This window comes from Zootoca vivipara, chromosome 2 (genome assembly GCF_963506605.1).
Source record: "Zootoca vivipara chromosome 2, rZooViv1.1, whole genome shotgun sequence".
Classification (NCBI taxonomy): domain Eukaryota; kingdom Metazoa; phylum Chordata; class Lepidosauria; order Squamata; family Lacertidae; genus Zootoca; species Zootoca vivipara.
In genome coordinates this window covers 81,241,469-81,265,782 of record NC_083277.1, presented here as the reverse complement: position 1 = coordinate 81,265,782, position 24,314 = coordinate 81,241,469, and the positions used below count along the sequence as shown (strand labels likewise).

The window sequence follows — 24,314 nt, the reverse complement described above, 5'->3', positions numbered from 1 at the left end:
ATGAGCAGGATTAATGTGAGGTAAATCCTTGGTTGTGCCTGCTCTGTTATCAGAGCTGCAATATAAAAGGGTTTCACAGAGAAGTTTAGGTAACTCAGTATCACAACTTTTCTAATAGGCTTCTGGAGCTGCAGTGCTTCATTCTGCTTTTGCCTCAGGGTCAGCGGTAAATGGAACAATCTAGTCCTAAATTGGGGTTGCTTCTTTGTGCTGGGTGGACTGCATGTCAAGGAGCTAAATCTCTTTCCTTTTGCCCGTTTGTGTCACCCTCAGAGCACACATGTAATAACGACAAAAGATTAGTGACTCAGAGCAATGAGCGTTACCTCATTACTGAGCCTGGGATGAAGCACACAATTGTGGGTCACACAGATGGATTGGATCCTGAGTGGAGCTTAGTGTAGATAAATACATTGCATAATTAATTCGATTTGAATTTTGTAGATTAATTGTTTTGAAATAGATTCACACTTCTGATGTTGTAGTGTCTTACTGTATAAAAAAGGGCATTGCTGACAAAACTTTCCTTTAAATTCTGTCTTTATCTGAAGCACATGTAGGGACAAGGCAGTGACTAGGAAAATGGGCCAATGCAGCAAAAAGCCATTTTTTGCTCACACTACCAGTTTGCTACTGGTCTAGCTTCAAGGTCCTGTTGCTAATTCACAAAGCCCTAAACAACCTGAGTCCAATGCACATTAAGGACCTTTTGATCCCTTATGCTCTACCTCAGATCCTCTGGTGGGGCACTTCTTGTGGTTCCCCACATCCCTGCAGCTCTCATCTTGCTTTTAGTCCGAGGGAGCCGGCGTTTGTCCACAGACAACTTTCCAGGTCATGTGGCCAGCATGACTAAACAACTTCTGGTGAAATGGAATACCATGATGGAAACCAGAGCGCACGGAATCGCCGTTTACCTTCCCGTTGCAGCGGTACCTATTTATCTACTTGCACTGGTGTGCTTTCAAACTGCTAGACTGGCAGAAACTGGGACTTGCCCTGTGGCACAGATTAAAACTGCTGACCTTCTGATCAGCAAGCCCAAGAGGCTCAGTGGTTTAGACCACAGTGCCACAAGAATCACATAATAAATAACAAGATGAAAGATGCAAAAAAATATGTATCTGACGAAGTGTGTGTTACACACGAAAGCTCATACCTTGAAAGCTTATATTTAGTTGATCTTAAAGGCGCCACTGGAATTATTTAAAAAGACTTTTTCATCTTTCATCTTGTTATTGATTATGACTATGACAGATCAACACGGCTATCCACCTGAATCTATAATAATCTCGTAATATATGCATTGCCAGCACACCGTGAAAAAGACTCAGCACACCATATTGGAGCAAAAAGTTTATATTTATTTAAAGATAGTATACTCCCTCCTTACTAAGTGAGCCTTAGTAATGTGCATACACCAGGCTCTACGGACATCCACAAATACCTCTAAGCCTCAGGCTGCAGGTGATGACTCAAGAGTGCCCCATAACCCAGTGATGCATCAGGGTGCCAGTGAAATTCAAGCTTTCAGCCTAGTTTCCAACCTGGACAAATATACCTCCGTGCATGAAAAGGCCTTCTTGGTTTTGCTTCCATTCCAGGAAGGTTAACGGAAAATCTCACAAAGACAACAGTAAGAGCTGTATTCCACATGGAACACAATTTGTGTTTCTTGTAGTTATTGGCTTCCCTTCCCTCTCTTTGCTAACAGTTTTTTTTGTTTCTGTTTTTAAGTTAGGTAGGGACAAAATCAGTGCTATGAGCTTCAGTTCCACTGTTTTATTTAGGGAATCAATTTTATGAAGTTCTGTGCAATATTAAAAGAGAGTGTTCCTTGAAGGAAACAATCCATTCACATTAGGCTAGCACCGTCCTCCTAAGGGGCCATTAATCTCGTTTCAGAACCCTCAGTAGTGGTCCAAGCAGTGCCATCTAATTGAAAGATCATATTTGCTATTAATGCACACATGCACACTGTCCCTGCCCATTACTTAAACAAATAAATGGATCAATATTAATTGTGCCTTCGTACATAGTAAAAGCTCGCTTTAGCCTAGAATATATATTTATATATAATATGCTTTCCAGAGACAATTTAGTCCTGGTGAATTTAGCCTGCTAGGGATGACGCCTCAGAAGAACTGTACAGAGTGCACATCTTTCCTTTCTTTCTCTTTCTTTCTTTCTTTCTTTCTTTCTTTCTTTCTTTCTTTCTCTCTCTCTCTCTCTCTCTCTCTCTCTCTCTCTCTGAAAATGGACACTTTGGCTTAGCGCAGGCTCAAAGGACCCTGCATATAAACTTGAAATGGATATCACCAAGTGCAAAGGGTAGTCACGTCTTAGCTCTCTTGTGCAACTCAAGTGCTCTCTGTGGTCAAAGAGAACACAGAGGGAACAAGTGTTCTGTTGTCATAATTTGGAACTGTTTCAGGTGGCACTTTACAAATCTGAGGAGCCAGAGGGTCTGGAATTGGCACAGTTTGGTGCTGCAACTGTGCCCTGAAATGAGTAGCTCTGTAGACTGCAGAATGAGCACTGAACAAACTTAAATACAAGCACTCTGTCTGCATTGCTTTATGGACTGAACTGGTCTGTGTCACTCCCCAATACTGCCACTTTTATAAAATAGCTAATGGGGGATATTTCATCCCACATTCAATTTTCCTAGGGATCTGCACAAACTGGTCTGTTTCTGGTCCACATAGCATTTGTAAGTTTTCACCCATAAGTCCAGCCAATCCTGTTTCCATATTTATTCCATAGCTTAAACTGAATGTGCATTTTCAATGTAATTGAATGTGTTTGGTTGTTGTTTTTAAGCAGAGAACTGTATCAGAATATTTGGGGTGTGTGAAATATAGCTATATGCTTGAAAGACATTAATTATATATATTTTTATCCTGCCAAAAATGCCCCCTGAGTGGCTTACAAATGCCAGTAACATTGCCTTCAGGCTTACAATGGGAAGACATGAAATAAAACAGGCATAGGCAAACTCGGCCCTCCAGATGTTTGGGGACTACAACTCCCATCATCCCTGACCACTGGTCCTGTTAGCTAGGGATGATGGGAGTTGTAGTCCCAAAACATCTGGAGTGCCACGTTTCCCTATGTCTGAATTAAAAGGGAAAAGTCTTTGGAGGGAGGAGGGGAGAAAAAAGCAAACTCAGGTGAGGCAACTGCCTCAAATAGCAAAATCCACAGAATCAGCAGGATTGTGGGTTCAAGCCCCACATTGGGCAAAATATTCCTGCATTGCAGGGGGTTGGACTAGATAACCCTCCTGGTCCCTTCCAACTTTGCAGTTCTATGATTGCTTTCATTCTGCCTCATCTTCTGTTTTCATGTATGTAGAGTGTATCAAATCTGCACGTGGTTCTCCTTTGAATTCAGCTTCCATTTTGTGGCCAAGTTCCTACTCTGAGATGTTTGTGTGATAGTACACATTATCAGGCCCGTCCTAGCCATAGAGGCTAGTGGCGCGGAGAACCACGGTGCCGGGTGCTGGAGGGCGCTGGAAGGGCGCCAAGTGAGCACAGGGTTCCGGCGATCTGGCCAGGACTGCGCTCCACGAGCTGAGAGGCTGCGCCGCATCTGTCTCCTTCTCTGAGGACTCCACGCTGCCTGCGCCTCCTCCTCGTTTCCCCAGCGCTGGGTTCTGCTCAGTCGAGCTTCGCCACCAGCACGTGCACAGCGCCCAAGCAGCTCTTGCTGGTCCTGCGGTGCGCGCGCTGGTGGCGAAGCTTGACTGAGCGGAAACCAGCACTGGGGAAACGAGAAGGAGGTGCAGCGCGGAGTCCTCAGAGGTGGCCTCCCGCTGCTGCCACGGTCCGCTTGGCACTCCCGGGCCCTTGGAGAGGCTCTGGAGCCAAGTCTGGCCGCTCAGGAGCTGGTTTGGCCAGCAAGGCGGGAGGGGGCTGCCTGTAGCCCACCAGCTCATAGAAGGGCGGCTGCCTCAGCATGATCGCTTTGGTGCTGCACTTTCAGAGGGGGGCGCTGGAGGGACCTCAGTGCCAGGGCGCTGGATGGGCTTAAGACGGCCCTGCACATTATTTCCCTAATAGGTATAGCCCAACAATCGACTAGAGTTTCACCTGATCGTTTCAGTAGTTAATGAGTCTGCAATGATGGGTTACTTGACCCAACTTTGCATCCTCCCTCCAGTCAGCTGAATTGATAAACGACTGCATTGACCAGGGAGAGCATTATAGCTGAAAAGGTAAACAGGCTGCAGTTTTGTTTTTGTTTATTTTAAAAACAAACAAACAAGGCTGCAATCCTATGCATACTTGACCTGGAGGTAAACTCCACTGAACATAATGAGACTGAACTTCTGACTAAATATGCAGAGGATTCCCACGTGAGTTTGTGGGTCACTTCTCTGGAAAATTGTAAAGATATTTATAGTGCATGCTGAAAAAAAGCATGACCATGTCCTCATTTTTGGATGCTCCTGACATACTTAGAGGGTCCAGGCATCCAATCCCATATTTAAAGCTGCATGCAAATATAGTGTGGTAAGAAGGTTAATGTATTAGAGTAGGAAACCTTTGACAGGAGAAAAAACACCATTTGAAGCTTTCTGTCACAAATGTCGCTTTAGTTTGGTCAGTTTCATTTCTGGCAATAAAATGCTCACCAATGCCACATTGTGAACAGTATGATATATTTATTTCCTGGAGGGTATGTGGATTCTTTGCATCTTGTGGTCTTTTGCTGGGGGTATTCTGATAATTGATCACATACCAGTATGTGTATCTATGTAGTCAAAATATAGGGTGTTAGTCAACTAAGTTTTCCCCTTGAAATGAATGAACCTAACTTAGTCATGTTCATTAATTTCGGTGGATCTGCTCTGAGTGAAACTTAGTTGAATTCCACACATAATATTGAAATGGAATAATGGAATAAAATCCAGTAAATCCTAGGTAGGACCCAATAGGTATTCTTTCACTGAGAGAAATGATTTATTAGTGGAATGAGAGTCTTTCTCATGAAATGGCTGCTGTATGGGCATAATACAAAATGGCTGACACAACTGAAAGAGAGATAGAACCACAAAATGTTGTAGGCATGCCCCCTGTATCAGTCACTCCCACCAATGAAAAAAAGGATCTACGTCAACCACCACTAAGCCAATTCACAGAAATAAGCTCTTTGTACCTCTCCATTCAAAGAAATATGAAATTTCAATACTACTGTGTGATAGCAATAGACTGAATTGTTTGATACTATTGATTTTCTGAATTTGCATTTTGAATTTGGTTTAACGTGATTCTTACTCTGTGAGCCATCATGAGAGAAATAAATCACAAGAACCATCTCCCTTGAATTATGGAAATAGTTATATCTGGAGGAGCAGTTAATTTCACCTATCCACTGCGCGTATTCTACCAAATGAGTCAACATATTTCTATATTTTGCTAACAAAATAAAGGTGACTTTACAAATGTTCTTAATGAAGTTAATGTCACAGAGACAGAAACGTGTCTGGGTAACTATTATTATCTGCCTTTGTCATATAGGAAGGTGAGGCGTGAAGGAATGCATTATTGAAAGTGATATAGGTAGCTATAAGTAGAACAGCCATCAAACCAGGTATCCACAAATCAGTGGGCTGTGCTTCTAGTCAAAATAAGAATTAACTCCCCTTTGTTCACTTCCACTTCTTGCTCTGATTTCTCTTTTAGTCCTTTTCAGGGAGTGAACAGGGTACAATGAATGAGTCGAAGGGAGAAGTTTGTGGTGACAAATCCCCATCCCTGTCCTGCTGACCTCCATGTCCTTTGTGGAAGGTCCAAAGAAAATATCCACATTAACAACTTGAATGTGCACAGGCTCCCTCTCTTTTCACATGACCAAGGCCAGGGGTGGGTCCTGCCGTTGCAGGTTCTCTTCCAACAGTCCCTATTTTAAATCCAAATGCTATTAAATATATCTTATTCACATATATCACAAAGATAAATTGAAAGTGAAAACTAATGCACAGTAGGTCTTGCTGTGTTCAGAGGGGATTAGTAACTTCTTTCTCTCTCTCTCTCACCACATAACTATAAATCCCCTCCTAATCAACCAGCAACGTGAGTAAATTAAAGCTAAATGTGGGGTAGGGGTGGAGAGGGGATCCAATATCTCTAGAATATAATAACAGTCCCAAAATTCATGAAAATAAAGTATCCTGTAGCTGGGTTATTTATGTACTAAGACTCCATGACCAAGCTATAGTTATGCTAGCTACCTTGACAATTAAATTACAAGATTAGTAGTTCAATTACCAGATTGTAATAATGCCTAATACCTGCCAACCTAGCAGTTCAAAAGCACGTCAAAATGCAAGTAGATAAATAGGAGCCGCTACAGCGGGAAGGTAAACAGCGTTTCCGTGTGCTGCTCTGGTTCGCCAGAAGCGGCTTTGTCATGCTGGCCACATGACCTGGAAGGTATACGCCGGCTCCCTCGGCCAATAATGTGAGATGAGCGCGCAACCCCAGAGTCGGTCACAACTGAACCTCATGGTCAGGGGTCCCTTTACCTTTACCTGCCTCCAAATGAAGTGAGGGCTTCTCTTAAGTCTGAAACACCCTCACATAGTACCATTTCCCTGGCAGGCTGGTACAGACAGTGGTAAAGTTCACTCAGTGGGGATAAGGGAGAAATTTGGTTTGGCAACTGAACTTCCTGAAAAATATGTATGCAAATTGAAACCCAACTTTCCTTTATAATTGATACTTCTCTTAATTTTGTGCTGTTGATTTTCCACCGAAAAACTGTACAAAATGCACATATTGGGCATAGTGTTGATGAAAATGCATATATTAATTAAAAATAACACCCAAAGCTGCATTATATTATGCAAATTATGCAAAATTGCTGCAAATATGTGCATATTGAGAGAAATGTTCACTAAAATACTGATGGTATAAGCATTTCTGTATTTGACTGCTTTATCCTTTAATTTGCATTTTTAAAGCAAATTTTGCAAGCTGAGCATGCATTAAGAATATCTTACCCTAAAACAAGCAACTTAAAGAACCTCAAGATTCTTAGTCCTGGCTCAGTTGGAAAAGTGATGTTGTAAGTACTAATGACACTTTGTGACACATTCATCAAATTACATGTTGTGCAAATTGCATTTCTCACAGCCCACACTCCTGTTTTATTGGAATCACTGAATCTAATGATCTATTTTCATTAAACTGTTGTGATATCAGGAAAGAAATACATTGTAATTTTATTACCAAAGTCTGCAACTGGAGATAGATGTAATAAAAACAAATGGTGATAGAAAATATTTGTCCTAAAAAGAACAGAAAGTTAAAACAAAACAAAAAAAGTTCAATCACCACTGATGCACATCTATGACAACAATGGTACAACCCACTGATGGAGATCAGTGGGACTTATTCCCAGGTAAGGGCTAACGCACAGCCTCTGCAAGACCCGCCAATCAGCTGACCATTGGGTCTCATGTAGCCCAATGCTCAGGGCTTTGCTGGCACCACCAATCAGCTGATTGGTGGTGCCTGCAAACCTCCTTTCAGCTGAGCCAGGTCTTGGCCTGTCCCTCATTGGCTCTTGTATAGGGCAGGTGGACACAGCTTGGCAAAAATGGCCTCACAGGCCAAATGGGGAGTAAACTTTATTTTCATGGACCAGAGGTTCCCCACTGCTGACTTAATCATGTGAGGGAGAGTAGGGGTGTGCTGGCAAGCTCTTCCGCCCTTGGCATGTCAGCTCTCCTGTTTTTCAGCTCTTGTAGAACCACAGAACTGTAGGACTGAAGGGTGTATTTATGGAGGGTCTTTGACTAGGCAGAGTTCTCTCTTGCAGATGGAGCTTCCATTAGCTGGCCCTCTATTTCAGAGGACTTCCCTCCAACTCATGGAGGGATAAAGGAGAGATCTGAAGATTTCGCAGCAGATGGGACAGGCCTTACCAGCCCCCGCATGTGATTTTGATTGCCCAAAGAAAGAGAGCATCTTAAATAGGTCTTCTGTTTTCTTCCTTTTCATACCTTTCCTTATTTTAGGTAACACAGTGTGTAACCAACTCATGTGAGAGGTGAGGGCAAGCCACAGTGCGCCCCTACCCCATTCCTTGACAGCCTGGATGGAGCTCCACGCCTCCGCCCTTTGTACATCTGAACGTAGGGAATCCATCCAAATATTAAAAGTTTCTGAACAGAATTGGGTTTTCCTAGGTGCATTAATTGAATATGCTTTGAACTGCTGGACAGGGCTCAGGTCGTAACCAAAATGTCACATTTTGATTCGGAACAGAAAATCAGCTGGAATACTTCTAGGCAGTTCAGGGTGAAGAGATACTGCTGAAAAAACCCAGAAAGAGAGAGAGATTGGCTTCTGGCATATATATGTCCTCCATAATAAACACAGATGCCTCCAAGGCTGTTCTTGCCCAATTAAATCCTTTCACAATGTAACTGCAGTTGCCAGCTTCTCAACTTCATGTTGTTATATAGCATTTTGGTAACCTACTTAGCTAATACGCCAAGGCCCTTCTTGCTGCCCATCAACTGTAATGAGGAGCTTTAATTGAGAGCAAGGCTGAATGGGAAGCAGAGGAATAGGATCCTCAGTTACATGAACAACCTAGTCCACAATCTAGTTAAATCAATGGTGTGTGTGTGTGTGTGTGTGTGTGTGTGTGTGTGAGAGAGAGAGAAAAGCATAGAATTGTAGGGTTGGAAGGGACCCCAAGGGTCATCTCGTCCAAGACCCTGCAATGCAGTAATCTTTTGCACAACATGGTGCTTGAACCTATAACTCAGAGATTAAGAAGATTATGCTCTACCAACTGAGCTACCCGAGATTCAGTTTATTTAGGTGACTAGAACCAAAACGTTTTCAATACTTTTACACTGGCATAACTAGGTTGCAGGTTGAGCTGTCACTATTAATATTATCATCATTATTACTAGTTCAGGTCACGTATATGATTGGATGAAACAATGCTGTGAAAAAATCTGTTGTCAGGTGAACTAGGGATATTGAAAGACCCAGATTGCCCAAGACTATAAATTACTGAATGCTAAATGGGCGCAGAAGGGTTGATTGAAACCCAAATAGGTATTGTAGTGTGCAGACAGACTATATCCCCAGGTGCTTCCCTTCCCTTTAGGTCTGCCCTTGCTCATGCTGTTACCTTCCATTCTTTGGAGATGTGTTGCAAAATTCCGCACAGCAGCTGGCTTTGCTTTTGGAACATTTTAATTTCCAGCCTTAAAAAAGAATGCCATGCAGTAGACACCCCTTGCAATAAGATTTGTGTGTGCTCTGTTCTCAACTTACATTTAAGAGATGGTTCTTCTTGCTTTGGTTAAATGAATTATTTGCAGCACATAGCACTTTCCCTAAAGTGATCGTAAAAAGGCTTTTTCATATTTTGAAATCTTTAAATCTGCTATATAAGATGTGAACCATTAGATAAGCGTTTTCTTATCATTCTAGGCAAAGAGCATCATGATTAGAGTCAAATGGCAGCTATATAGGATTGTTATGAAGTCCTTGAGGGGTTTTTACATATTAATAACATTTTACCTGTTTGAGTTAAGCTGAAATACTACAGCTTGTGTCACATAGGGAGCATAAGAAGCTGTAATATGCTGCCTAGCCTAGAGAAACTGGTTGGATGGGGTGGAGGATATAACTGCTACACTACTTCATGGCAGGTATTTTTTGGCCTTCTCAATATTTGTTGGAAGGGGCCTGCCCCCCTCAGTGTTAATGAAGATAGTGGTGTTATTGACAAGACAGGTGGGGGAAACCATGATGTGATGTGTGTCACAGCTTCAGTGGCCAGCTCCTCCAGAATGCCATCTTCCTCCAGATCACATGATGTCTTGCATGCATCGCATGCTTGACATCACACACATGTCACATGTGCTGGACCTCCTGAATCTGGGGGGCAACTTCGTACCTCTACACACTTGGTTGAAGCATTCCATTTCTTCTTTTCATTTGTGTCTTTATCACATCTACATTCAATATGTGTATATAACTGATGTATAAAGCTAGGGTTGTATTTGTTTATTACGGGTAGAGGATATAAAAGAGCCTAGTTTGTATTTAATTCAGACTTAAGAAATTCAAATAAAAGTAATCAAAAGTAATTTCTATTTCTATTAATTCAGATAACATATAGTATTTATATTACTGAAATTATAAAATTATTTCTTTTGGAATTATTTTGTTTCTGATTTAAGATTTTTACTGCATTGTATTTCTTGGCAGTTTTTAAAAGGTGAAACACTGCATCGAAGTTCACATGGGAAACGGGGGAGACATTTGGCGAGCTCTAAAACCGACAGGGAAGTTGTCCTCCAGTTTGCACCAGCAAAGCATTTGTCTCATGGAGACCCATAAGTCTCCAGTCATCTAATTAGTGCTCTTCTGCATCCCCCACCTCAGAACCTTTCTCCCTGTTCCTTGCCCCTGTATCAACCTACTAGAAGTTTGCGAGGGCTTAGGTCTCTCGCAATATAGTGCTTTCTTGCTTTAAAAAAGAAAACTCTTCTTCGTTCTGTTCCTTTGCTCATAAGATTGGTACCCTATTTCCAGTCTTTTCAAAACTTGGCAGGTCAGATACCAAGAGGAAATACTAAAATCCCTAAAATTGTCATGGATTTGAATGCAAAACTCCAAAGTTACACACCCATGCCAGTTCAAAGAACATTTTAAAGGATTATAAGCAGACTAATTAATGATCTTTGGACCCCAGAATCAAGTTCAGAGAATTTTTAAAGGTGTTATTTTTTCCTAGCCTTCGACATGGATGACTCCTGTCTGATCTTCTTGAAACATGGCAAGTGTTATGCCCCTATGGAGTAATATAATGCGTTCAATTTTCATGGTAGTTGAGCACAGAATTCCAAAGTTACAGGCAGCATTAGTCTGGTTTAGACTCCATTTAATGTAATAGAAAGCTTATTGGAATTCTCCCCATTTTAAATTGCATCTCAAATGGAGACTCTTTATCTAATCTCTCTTTAATAAATTGCAGGTGTGATGCCCTGAAGAAGTAATCTAAATCCTTCAAATGTAGTTCTAGTCAGCTTTGAAATGCCATGAATAAAAGGAAATGGTGTGTGTGTGTGTGTGTGTGTGTGTTCCATTGAAAATAATGATGTCCAAAAAATGAATTCCAAATTAGCTAAATACAAGTGAAAGTTTAACGAAAGGAACAAATTAAAAATAATAATTTTAAGACCAAAATCACAAAAGGAAAATAATCATTTTCCCCCAGTACACATCCTTAAGATATATGTGCAGGCTTGCATTGATAAAACAACACCAAATCCAGTCTTGATGTGTTTGTATGAATGATTGAGTCAATATGGATTTTGTTTGACCAATGTGCAAGAGCACTTGTGTGCATTCATAAAACAAAACACAAACTTCATAGTCGTGCGTATGACCACATGAGCATTGCAGGGTAGCTTTTAAAAGAATGAATGTGTACATGCATATTAGTAACAGCGGGGAATGCAAATGCCTGAAATAACTTAGATGAATTGTGCATGTTTCCATTCTAAAATTAGGTATATATATTATCTTAATGGAATAAGAATTCAAGAGCAATGGAGCACATGACAGAGACCAGACACAGTAAAGGGATAGAACTGGGAAAATCTGCTCATCTCTTGGTAGGACATCCCTCCTGTTAAACTGCTCTAAATCAGGAAGTGTCTTCTCCTCAAGGCTCGTCTTCAAGTCAAAATGTTGTTCCATTATGTTCTAGTTAACAGAATATTCTGGATATTTGAAATTCCACAAAATAGTTGGCTGTTTTGTGCAACTCTGTCTTCCATAATTGAGGATGAAAAATGGTGCTCTGCACTCATAAGGCCATTTGCTAGTTTGACAAAATGAACAAAATAATGTAAAATGTAAGCATTAACTATGATTTGCAGCTGAGAGTGCAGACAATATGTAATCATTTACTGTCTGAAATGGTATTTTGGAATGAGCTGGGATTATTCCTTTGTAAAATGCAAGATGTTTTCTAGCTTGGTTAGAGCTCTGTGGGATTAACTAACCAGTTCACCAGATGCATCCCAGAAAATCTCTATGGGCTGTGCCCTATATTTGTAAGCTATTATGTGAAAACTATTATTAGGCTGGTTATTGGCAGAGTTATGGTGAGAATGGAGATGGTTAGGGAGTGTGGCTTCAAAACAGAGTGAACATACAGGCTAAGTATCCAGTTTGGTACATCATACCCCAAAGGGACCCAGGTGGCGCTGTGGGTTAAACCACAGAGTCTAGGGCTTGCTGATCAGAAGGTCGGCGGTTCGAATCCCTGCAACGGGGTGAGCTCCTGTTGCTCGGTCCCAGCTCCTGCCCACCTAGCAGTTCGAAAGCACATCAAAGTGCAAGTAGATAAATAGGGACCGCTCCGGCGGGAAGGTTAACCAGAAGCAGCTTTATCATGCTGGCCACATGACCTGGAAGCTGTCTGCGGACAAACGCTGGCTCCCTCGGCCTATAGAGCGAGATGAGCGCCGCAACCCCAGAGTCGGACACGATTGGACCTGATGGTCAGGGGCCCCTTTACCTTTACCCCAAATGGAACCCATATGCAGGCAGTTTGTAGAGGAGCAATATGCAGCTTTACTTACTTACTTACTTACTTACTTACTTACTTACTTACTGCAGAGAATCCAGGGAGCTGCCCTGAAAGCTGTGTTTCTGTTGCAGCGATTTGCACAGCAAATTATGTTATCTAGGGATAGTTAGAAAGTACCTTCCCAATCTCACAAGCCCTTTCCTGTGATGATCAGAAGACAGTGGGCGATAGTCAGCTTTGTTTTACTTGGTGTAGAACTACTGAAATTAAAGGACCCAGCTTAGTCATAGTTCATTAATTTCAGTGGGTCAACTCTGAATAAAACTTAGCTGACGAGCATCCACTTCTACACTATCTGGTGCAGGAGGAAGAAATTCATAGAACTTTCAGGGGCACTTTGGGAGGTGGGAGAGTAATGGTTTTAGCTGTGGGAGGGGGGAGAGTAATGAAGTCAGCTGGGGTGAGAGTAATGAAGTCAGCTGTGTTTTTCATTTTTAAAGAAACAAACAATCAGTTTTTTCCTGCCATTGGAAAGTAGAATGATTCTTCTGTGATCTGCTTCCATTCTCACCTCAAAATGCATCTGAGAAAGTATGCTATGTCATGACTTAGAAATGCCCCCTTCCTCCCATGAACTTTAAGGATGCTGTCTTCAATGGCATTTCCACACAATGGGGAACCCTAACTGACGGGGTTTTAAGCTTTGTGGGTTGACACATTCAATTGTATGTGAGGTTTTCAGAAGGTGGCTTGAGGGGTGACTTGACATTGGGTTTGTATCTAGCAATGCATGTGCATTAGAAAAGTAGGATAAATTTATTTTATAATTAAAGTTAATGCTTTTCCAGAGGGGTAGCCTTGGTAGTCTTTTGCAGCAAAAGCAAGAAAGCATATTGTGGCAATTTAAAGGCAAAACAGCCCAACTCAAAGCCATTGATGGCTGCAATTCTAACCATACCTAACCACCCATGTAAGTGGTGTTAGAATTGCAGCCAAGCTTGATTTCACAGTTTAGTATAAACTTGTCATCCTGTCTTAGGCATCAGGGTGGGACAATTCAGGACCCTGAAGATACTTTGCTATTTGTTTCCTGCATTGTATTGATTACTCCTTCACTCAGCTGCAATGCTACTTAATCACATATAAGTCCTTTTTATTGTAACATTTTATTTCATAAATACATATTTCATTCAAAAAAGGCATCTGTATGTGTCTACTGAAATATAATGTTCAAGCAAATGTGTGTTTCAAATGTGGAGACTTTGGTGGGAATGGGGCAAAACTTTTAAAGCAAATATTCAGGGGATGGATGGTGAAAACTGAGCAATCAAATCCAGATGTTTCTCTCTCCTTTCTCCCCCAAGAGGCTTGGACTTTAATGGAGGAGCACAGATAAAGTCTAATGTGATAAGAAGCATAATGATACAGTAAAGATACATTTCATGGGTTTTTAAAATTCGCTCCAAATTAAGGTTCCAAAAAATGTTTGTTCGTTTTTTAAGCTTTTGTTGCAGAGCGCTTTTATTTCTCTAGGACCTGTCCAGGGTCCTGAAATATCTATTTCTGACTGCTCTCATTCTCTGACTGGTTCAGTTGCTAAACAGTCACTGCCTGCCCTTGTTGTTCAGGTGGTACAGGATAGTTGCTTATTTGTGCATGAAGCAAAATGCAAGTTTATTTGGTGGCCCAAATGTTAACCGTACCTGAAATAAACAAGAGGGAAAATGTTCTCTGATCATTTTTATCATGTATATGGGTGCTTCCCCTACCTATCTGTGTATATAATTAGTAAAATAATCAAGACATGTCTCTGTATCCTGAACACCAGAATGGGACAGGGAGACCATAGGGAGGCTTATTTTTACTTTCCATATAGCCTTTCGTTCTTCAGTTAGATTGTGTCTAGTTTAGGTTCCGAAAGTTCATGTATTTTCTTTTATTAGTATAACATGCACCATTCAATATAAGACTGCAGTACCCAATTATAGCTGCTTTCCTCCAGCTGCATACCAGCAAGCATCTGCTAGACCTTAAAGGGGTTGCAAATGGCTTGTCTGGAATTAGTCAAAGCTGTATCTTGCTGCATTTGTGCTTTTCCCTTGAAGGGACATTGTGCATAGTCACCTCCTTTCCAGCCTCCACCCACCCAAACACCCCAGGTCCCTATAGTTGGTCTGAAATTCCGCTTCTTTTGAAGCTGAACTGCCCTGAAATGCATATGCCATTAGCCTGACTGATCACACTGAGCTTCCAAGAGAGTCTGCTTTTGATCTGCGCTGCTTTTGTTTTGCCCTCCAGAATCTTGTAGTGAGATAAGTTTTTCTCGTTGCTTACTTGCTTAGATTACTTTCCTAAGGGGAATTTAAAACAAAATGTTCCAGCAAAAATGGTGATGCAGTCCTCTGAAATATTTAAAGGGTGGAAGTTGAAAAAACATGGAATTGTGTGTGTGTGTGTGTGTTTGGGAGGGGGAAGAACTTGAGCAATAAAACAGCTTTTCATCTTGTCTGCATCCCAGAATCCCCCTGGCTTTTTTCTTATGAGACCTTCTTACCAGCTTGATGGCAGTGTACTTTCTAATGGCACTTCCTTGTAGAAGCATTTCTCCTGGTGTGGGTTCAGGCAGAATGAATCTGTTAACATCTGTAGCCTCTCTGAGGATCAGTGCCCTGAGCTAGAAGGGATTTTTTCCAGTTTTATTATGCAGTACTGTCCCTTGACTTTGAAAGTAGCTGGAAATATAAACATCAAAGATTAAATGCATAGGAGCCTTGCCTTTCCCAACTCCCTGGGAATGGAAGGCTTTTAGGAGTTTTGAGCTGGCTTTTATCCTACCTCTGGCAATCTAAAGAGACATGAAAGAGAGTTGACAAAGTAGAATCCTAAGCATTAACCTGCTTGTGTAATTTGTGTCTGTGCCATTGGCCTTTTACATGACTCTTCTCACTCTGTGGTGACACTAATTCTAGGGATCTTTGCTGCCACAAGCTGTGAGTTGGGCAGAAGCTGGAGCTCAGGGGTTTCTACCACCTGTCTTGCCAATAACACAATTATCTTCATCAAATATCTTTAGTACATTTGATTTGACACTCCACTTTGCCAGGGAGTTCAAAAGTGTGTTTGGTCAAATAGGTCTTCTGTACTCTGTGTATCCCACAATTAGCAAATTGACACGAAGAAAGAAAAAGAAATGGGGACAAACTTACACTTCCTCCCTAATAAGCAGGCATAGGCCTGTACTCTTAGGATTGAAGGAGAGCTGAAAAACCAAAGACAGTTCTTCCACCTCATTCAGAGCTGCCACAGTGGAACAGCAGGTGGAGGGCAGCTCTTACATCCCTCCACCCTTTCCTCTTTTCTTAATAGTGTAACAAAAAAGGGGGGAAAACCCCAGGCAATAGGGGGTAAGAATGGGAGCAAGAAGCAACATGACAGAGTAAGAGCTTAACATCCAAGGCACTTGGGACCTCTCATGTCCTCCATCAGGGATTTTCAATACAGAATATTCCACCTCTTATTCTACTGTCTCCTCTTTCCTTCCACTGAGTACAAGAGATTTAACATCTGCATTTGAAATTCTCTGATGGAGGATCTGGGAGGCCAAAACACACTGGATACCCCCCCCATTACTCCTTTGCTGCTCCTTCCTTCCTTCCTTCCTTCCTTCCTTCCTTCCTTCCTTCCTTCAGCAGCAAGAAATCTGCCTCCCACTGGAAGCAAAGGGAATAATCTACAGTAGCTCTTGTAGTTTTCACTTTTGCGGGGGTGGGGGGTAATGCATTGGATCTTTCAGGTTCATTTGCCAGCATGATCCATTTTCAGCCTTACCAATGTTTATGCTCCAGCATCAGTAGGACAAGGGCCATACATTTTCTACAGTGGTGGAGAGGTGGAATCTGATTTTGGATCACTCTCTCCAAGATGCATCCCATGGTACTAATCCTAATGGACCACAGAAGTGAAAGTCCAATGAGGGGATATGGAAGGTGTGGGAGTGAGATGGAGTATACGCTTTCCCAAAGCATTTACAAGATACAAGAACTGGGAGTTTGAACTGTCAGAACTTTGGCTCCAGTTTTGGAAGATGTTTTTGCATCCTAGGTTGCATGCAGAGGAAATGCTTCTGTTCTAAAATCTCATTTATTCACAACCGCAGAGCGATTTCCTTGAATATTATTGGTATAATAGTGAACTCTGCAGGTTAATTGGAAAGCCAATCTTTCAACCAGTCTGAACAGCTCAAATGGAAAAAAAAACATATTGCTTCTCCTTCACAGTGGTAGCTTACTGAGGAGGAAATAAAAGGAAAGCAGTTGCATCTTCATTTGCAGATTATTTACACTTTGGTGTGTAATGGTACCTCCTGAGGTACTTCAGTCTACTCCACCAGTGCTTTCTCTTCACATAGATGCTAATCCCAAATACCAAACATCTTCCTGACAAGTCTCTGCTAATCCCCAGATAGGCACCGTGCTACTTTTCTAAATGACAACGGCTTACTTATTTAATTATGTCCCAGTTAACTATATTATATGTTAAAAGTTTTGGTAAAATATAAAAGCTGTATTTTGCAGAGCAGCCATTTTATAAGCCTTTCAGAACTAAAATGACAAAAACATTCCCTGCACCTACTCTTGGGAATTGTGTGCATATATGTTTACTGTTCACATTTACATTCCAAAGATTGACAAGTGGTGTCTTACATAGGCATATACAGTATAGAAGGCTAAAGTGAGCAAGTCCCCCAGTACACTTCCATATATTCCCTTCCAGGGATCAGTTCATCATGTGCAAAGAGGAAACATTAATTCACTCATTGAAGTGGGTTTAGAAGATATGCTGAGATGTCATAGACCTCCTGAGCATGTAATGAGCTGCTGACTGTATTGTACCCTTTGGTAATAGATGTAAGGTTGCATTTTAACTGTAGGTCTCTAGCTGTCAGCTTACTTCTAAAGGGTGACTAGAGGTGAGTTATAACTTACTAAAGAATGGTACCAGCACAATGTCAGAAGAGATAACATTTACTATTGGAATAAAATGCACAGACATAAATTGCTCCTTAATTCTAATGGGATGGAGCTACAACCAGTGGTGAAATGCTAAATGCTTAATTGCACTTAAGCAGTAAAAGTCACACTATTTTTTTAAAAATGAAATGTCATTTCATATCAGAGTGATTCTCTGAAATAACCCCTGCCCACTAAGTCTTAAGTACAAAGCATTTCACTGCCCCCATTGGATTCCACAGCAATTTGATTTGTGATTCTGTGACCATATGATGAACCAAGATAGGGACTTACATGCACTTCCCACTCATGAATTGAACATGTTTGATCATCTCTGACTCATTCACTAGCACGATACACATACAGAATTACCAGTCATAAAATATAGTTGGGAGTTCCTAGCAGGTAACTTCATCCCAAAGAGAATCTGACATAAATGAACTCCGGAGCAAGCGTTGTTAAAGATGCAACTGTGCTTGACTTCATTATGTAGTGAAACTCTAATTGTGGCATGGAAATGAATGTTTGGAAAGGACAGAGTAGTTAGAGCTAATTCATGATGCTATACATGGGGCCTGTGCTAATTGTGGGCAGATTTCTTACTTATATAACTGACAAGATGCGCCATCAGTTGCCAGTTGTACAATTTCAGAGACGCTGGGTGCCTTACTATTACCAAGTGATTATATAAAGCACCACAGCAGGTTCAAATGCTGAAGATTCCTCATTTGAAATAGAAACTTGCTCAAATTCTTAGCAGATACTGCAAGATACTGTAATGAAAGAGGAAAGGATACTAATCCCTCACCTCCCCTAAAAAAATAAGAATATTTTGCCACAACACATTTAATTCAGCCAATCCTGAATTTAAGCAGAATGTCCACTCTAAATCATTCCCTTTTCCTCCCTGTAAAGAGCACGGTTTGTTAGGACAGCTGGTGTATATCTGGGTTTCTACATGCCATGTGGCCATTGTCAACTGTGCCAATAACATTGTGTCTACTAGTTATCATCTAAACAGTGACCCATGTTTACTGCAGCTGTTAAACATTTGATCAGTCCTTAAGGAACAGTTGATAAACCACACGGGAAACTTTGAACCAATTTAGGTCATGCATCACAGATTTCTCTTCATTCCTTTCCCCATCCATCTGTTGTCCTGGCACCATTTATTCCTGAAGCAAACAAGGGAAACTCCTAACCCATGAAAAGCAGTCTGGGCTGTGCAAACTCCTGTTGCCTTTGAACAGAGCCCATCTAAATAGCTTGATTCCAGATTTTTATTCATGTTTGTACACATTCGCTAAATGAACATTTAAGATGCTAGTCTTGCTATTAGAAGCAAGTTTCGTTGGTTAACTCTAATTGGTTATTTTCTTTTAACAGTGACAGTGGTGGTTTGATGGCCAGAAATTTTTGATGTGTATTTTTCTTCCAGGGTTGCAGATATATGGGCATTGCTGTGCAGCAGCCTCTCAGGGTTACATCTGTACCCAGCCTTCCACAAAGCCCCCTTTAGATAGTGGGAGATTCTGGTAGGAGCTCCTGGGACTGTTTCTCTCTCAGGACCCTTCAGGGAATCACTGGGAGAGAATGGCCACTTCTGCCTTCTCCTGGGGGGCTGACTGTTGCAGCCCCTCGTGGATTGGCCGCTGTCCCTGGCAGCTGTCACACACAATCTCAACCAGCCATTGGGAATTTCCTCAGCTGGCTGAACTGCAGGGCAGGACGGCCTGCCAAAAATCTGTATTTAAATGAGCCAATCAGGATCCCACTAGTGGATAGAGCCTCGTGAGTTGGTTTCTCCTGCTCTGGTCCACCGGTGACACTGACTCCTTCAGCACAATCATCAGAAGAGCAAACCCTCCCTCCCTCCTCCCCATGTTCCTGTAATTTTACCCTTTTAGCCTTTTGTTACATACTAGGTCATTTGTTTTATCATGTATATTAACTATAACTTGCTTCCCAGGGTTTTGGTTTAACCATATTTGTTTCCTAGGTTTCTTGTTTAACTATGTTTTTGCCTCCTTGCGCCATCTGAACTTGCTATGGTTGCCATATTCGGAGCCAGGAAGGAATTTGCCTGCAGAGAGATTGGCCCATCTGGAGGTTTTGCCCTCTCCATAGCAAAAGGTCACAACTTTTGGTGGTTAAGGCATTGGGTGGAATCCTAGTCATCAAGCTTTTGGGTGAAGTGGTGCATCACCCAGACCTTATCCAGTGGCGTATTCAGTGTACCCCATTAGTCTTGATGCAAATCCCTTTCCAAAAGCCAAACGTGGGGTAGATGGGCCATAGAGCTTCCAGTGGCAGCCTGAGGATGGACACATCCATAGACTGCCATTTTGGGGGGCCCATAATCCTTGGCACAACACTGTGAAAAGATTCAGCCCTCTGGTAGGAGGCTGGAATGGGTATACACCCAATGCCTGAGCAAAAATCCACCTACATCTGGAATAAATAAGGTTGTGGCCATTTTTAATCCAGATTGTTGTCTGCTTGAGTTTTTTCATAACACCATAGCTATAGCCACTCCATGGGTGGCCCTGGAACCACAATGTCCTGTGACTCTCCCATCTTGGGTTCTGCAGAATATCCCAGATTTTTTACACTGTCTGTACGTGCTGATGACGCATCTTCAGATGTCATATAATTGTGCCGTAATGTATATAAGAAAGCAGACACACATCCCCACACACATACAAAATCAGTCTGGGGAGGGACTTTTAACACTAAAAAGGAAAGAAGTCTGAAGTGGAGAAGGCACAGCAGTTTGTTAAGAAGTATGCCAGCATTGCCAAATTATGGGGGATCTTGGGGGGGCATTAAAAACCTGGGGGACACATTGAGCCCACAAGCAGCTACTTCTGATATAAAAGATGGAAGTTAAAAGGAGAGCTTCCAATCACCTCTGGTATGGAAGAGAAGAGAAGAGAAGAGAAGAGAGAAGAGAAGAGAAGAGAAGAGAGAAAGGGGGCATATGAGCTTAAGGCTCAATGTGACTAATTCATGGAGCAGGAAAACTCAATTTCCCATGGGAGCTTGTGTTGTTAATTTCAGAGTGCAGTGTTTCTGAGGGAAGCTTCGGGAAGTCCCATTGAAATCCACTAGAAAAACTAATGTTAGGTAATTTAATAAACCTTAAGTGTGATTCACATTCTCTGTATTGCGCTATGCTCTATCTTGGGGGCTGGCAGATTTCAGGCTTGTGGGATCTACTTCATGTTTTACTAGAGCCTTGAGATCCACCAATGGCAGCCAGGTGGTGGTGGGGAAAGAAAGACACACCAAATTACAGCGTTCAGAACCCAGGAATTCATTCTGAGTACCAAAAGTAATTTGAGTTTACATGCTCCCACATATTTTTGTTTAGTCCTGGTTACTCTCCCCATCCTGTATTTCTTTATATCTATTCCCTACCTATCTCCATTTTCTTCATTTAAACATTTTATTTAAGTGGGAGTCAGAAATCCTTGCCAATCTACTTCAGACCACCCAGAGAGCTACTAGTAGATCCCAACCAGCCTTTTGGCAACCCCCTACTCAATCTCTCTCACTTTCACTCATATACCCATGAATTAACTGTGTAATCCTATAAATGTTGGCTCAAATATAAGTTCAGTAGACATCCTCAGAGTCCTTTGGAAAAAGCCCAGTGGTGGCAAGCAACGGCAGAACATTTTTAAGTAAATAAAAATCATCAAGGCAGTGACATGCACTGAACAAAGTTAAATGCAAATATTTTGTTGTAGTAAATTTGGACTATGATTGCTATGGTGCTATGCAATTATCTGGGTTCTATAGTTGAACAGCAGGCAAGCCGAACGTCAGTGCCCAAAGCCGGGAAGTTTATTATTAAAATAATTCTAATGAATTAACATTTGCTGTGTGTTCTGACATGAGGCAAGCATGTTGCTTTATTGTACTGTGCTGTATTGTATCAAGCACAGCACAGTAACCTCAAAGAAGTTTCACTGCATTCCTTCCAGTCAAGAAAGCACTACCTTTAGTTTTACCTTGAAGAAAGCATGAGTTGTGAATCTTTTCTGTGGTGTTCAACAGTAGGGCCTTTCCTGGGGTGGGCTGAACACCTTTGCAGATTTACCTGGGAATAACCCTCACTGAACACAGTTGGTGACATTAAACCAGGCTATACTCCATTGGATTTAATGAACATGATTAATTAGATTCATGAATTTCAATATGTTTACTCTGAATAAAACTTACGTAATTGAATACCATCCGGTGAAAATTACAGAAAAAACATGGCTGACGAATGACTATTACATCCCAAGCCCTATCACCTTCCATAACATATTTTACAGGAGATTATGTGGTCATGGCAGTCTACTTTGATCTAAGCAGAAGGATGGGCTACTTCACCATTCAGACTTACATCCCTTGCACACTCATCGTAGTGCTATCTTGGGTCTCTTTCTGGATTAATAAGGATGCCGTCCCAGCCAGAACATCTTTGGGTAGGTCGTGGCTTCTCTTTATTCTGTTTGTTTGTGTTCCTAAAACGCATTTAGTTCTACACTGGCCATTCCCTGTGTACACGGATCCAAACTGGCAGGATCTGGGGTCAATTCATACATTCTGAAAACTGCTTATAGGCACTTTCCCCCATTAAAGTTTATGTTACTGGAATGTAACAGTGGCATCCCACGGTATGATTGGAAGGCCTGCTTTATTTCACGTTATTGTAGTGAACAAAATTATTTCCATGGTGTTTCACTATAATTAAAATGACCTTTAGAGAATCTCAATGTTTCTAGGCCTAACTTTTCTACTTCATGAAATTGGGCCCTCTACTTTGTCTATGGATACAGTAGCTCCATGTCACGAAAGGACAGCCAACATTTGATACTTAACAGGAGTAATGGAACAGTTGAAGCTGATGTAACTGCAGCCTTCTGTGCAACTGAAATGGGAAATCCAGCACTTTTAGTTCAAACACTGCTATGCGCAAATGCTGCCCAGTGTCATAAACATTGCCATTTACAATATTGTGACACTCCTTATCCCTTGAAGCACACTCAAGTGAAATGTTTACATGGACCAGTGGTCCTACATAGATCTTAACTGAAAGAGGCCTATTTGTAAGCTCAGTTAATCAATATCTGTAAACACTTTGGAGATGCCCGGGGAGAGAGGCAGCATGCAACCCAAGGGTATTATTATGATGCATTGCTCACCTCATCCTGAAGCACCGAGACCTTTGCTTGCATTTCTCAGGGGAACCTCACAGTTTATTGGCTTATATAAGCACATTTCTGACCATATTGAGGGAACTTGATTGTAACGCTGATTGTTATAATCCCACAGAAACCAGGAGAGGTCCATAGGGACTCACAATGAAGGAGCTGAATGTTAATGTGGAATTAAACAGTACAAGGAATGCCTCATGTGTTGAAGCATATGGGAGAGGGTTGTGGTGTTGTGCATTCAGCAGTTGTGTGAAAGGGCCTTCTGCTCCTGCCATATATACACAGAGCTCCTCTATGCAAGGGAGATCCTTTAAGTTGTAATGTATTTTCTGTTCCCTTCCTAGGTATCACAACTGTCCTGACAATGACCACCCTCAGCACCATCGCTCGCAAATCCCTCCCCAAGGTCTCTTATGTGACAGCAATGGATCTTTTTGTATCAGTTTGCTTTATTTTTGTTTTTTCTGCCCTGGTGGAGTACGGGACTCTTCACTATTTTGTCAGTAACAGAAAGCCAAGCAAGGATAAAGACAAAAAGAAGAAAAACCCTGTATGTATTTTTATTACTATACCAACTGATAACCCACATTTTAATTATGTTTCCCAGAAATGAGCATTTTGTTGTCCTGTAGCTTTATTAGAAGTGGAAACCATAGGAGGTTTGCTTGATGACCAGGAAATGGCTGATCAGGTTCACATGATCCTTTATGGCTTTGATAGCCAGATTCCAGAAGAGTACCAAATATATCAAGACAAAAAGTGACAAAATCTGACAAATAGCTACACTGGTCCACTGCAAGTCTTACAGTTAAAGCAAACTTAACTGTTAGTGACAAGAGAATCAACCACTTTTATTTGGTCCATTTTCTGTTCCTATTCATATCTTCTGTTGTGTTTAATTGCTGTAATCACGAAAACAAACGAAATCCTAGGTACACTTTGTGGGGAGCAAGCTGCATTGAATTCCAGCACAGGATTGGGCTGCATGTAACATTTAAATTAATCTGCCTGGAATAATGGCCCCTCTCATTTTGAGCATGTATTTTCTACAACTAGGTCATTTGGTGGTGGGCTCATGAACTCTGAGGCTGCGGTCAAACTGCTTTGTAGCCCAGCTACTGAGAATAGTTCTGGTTGATTGAAAATAGCAGGGCAAATCAAGACAATAGATGTGTGTTTGTATTGTTCCAGTTCCCACCAAGGCACACCACAGCTTCTGACAGGAGTAGCCTTTTGGAATTGTGTCTACAGGTACATGGGTGGTGGTGGTTAGAAGGCAGGCCTGTAATGTGCGGCATCTGAAGGATGTGACCCACTGCCTTTATGGGTGTCCTTGGACTCTTTACTAATATTGAAAGATGGCAGCAGGGAGGTTACCTCAAGATGATCTACCTGTACCCATAGAAGTCTCCTCGCTGATCCTATAAACCTGTTGAATCCTAGAAGCATTGCCTTAAGGACAGAAGGAAGGTCGAGAGTATGGACATTACTAATCTGAATTTCAAAA

At 41.6% G+C, this 24,314-nt stretch overlaps 1 protein-coding gene across 1 annotated transcript in view; it reads left to right on the top strand.

Moving 5' to 3' along the window:
• GABRG2 (gamma-aminobutyric acid type A receptor subunit gamma2) overlaps nt 1-24,314 on the top strand; it is a 62,766-nt gene that overhangs the window by 35,785 nt on the left and 2,667 nt on the right. The window contains exons 7-8 of the mRNA XM_060271739.1: nt 21,923-22,075; nt 23,152-23,357. Coding sequence (XP_060127722.1) covers nt 21,923-22,075; nt 23,152-23,357 — 359 coding nt within the window. The remainder of the gene's footprint in view (nt 1-21,922; nt 22,076-23,151; nt 23,358-24,314) is intronic.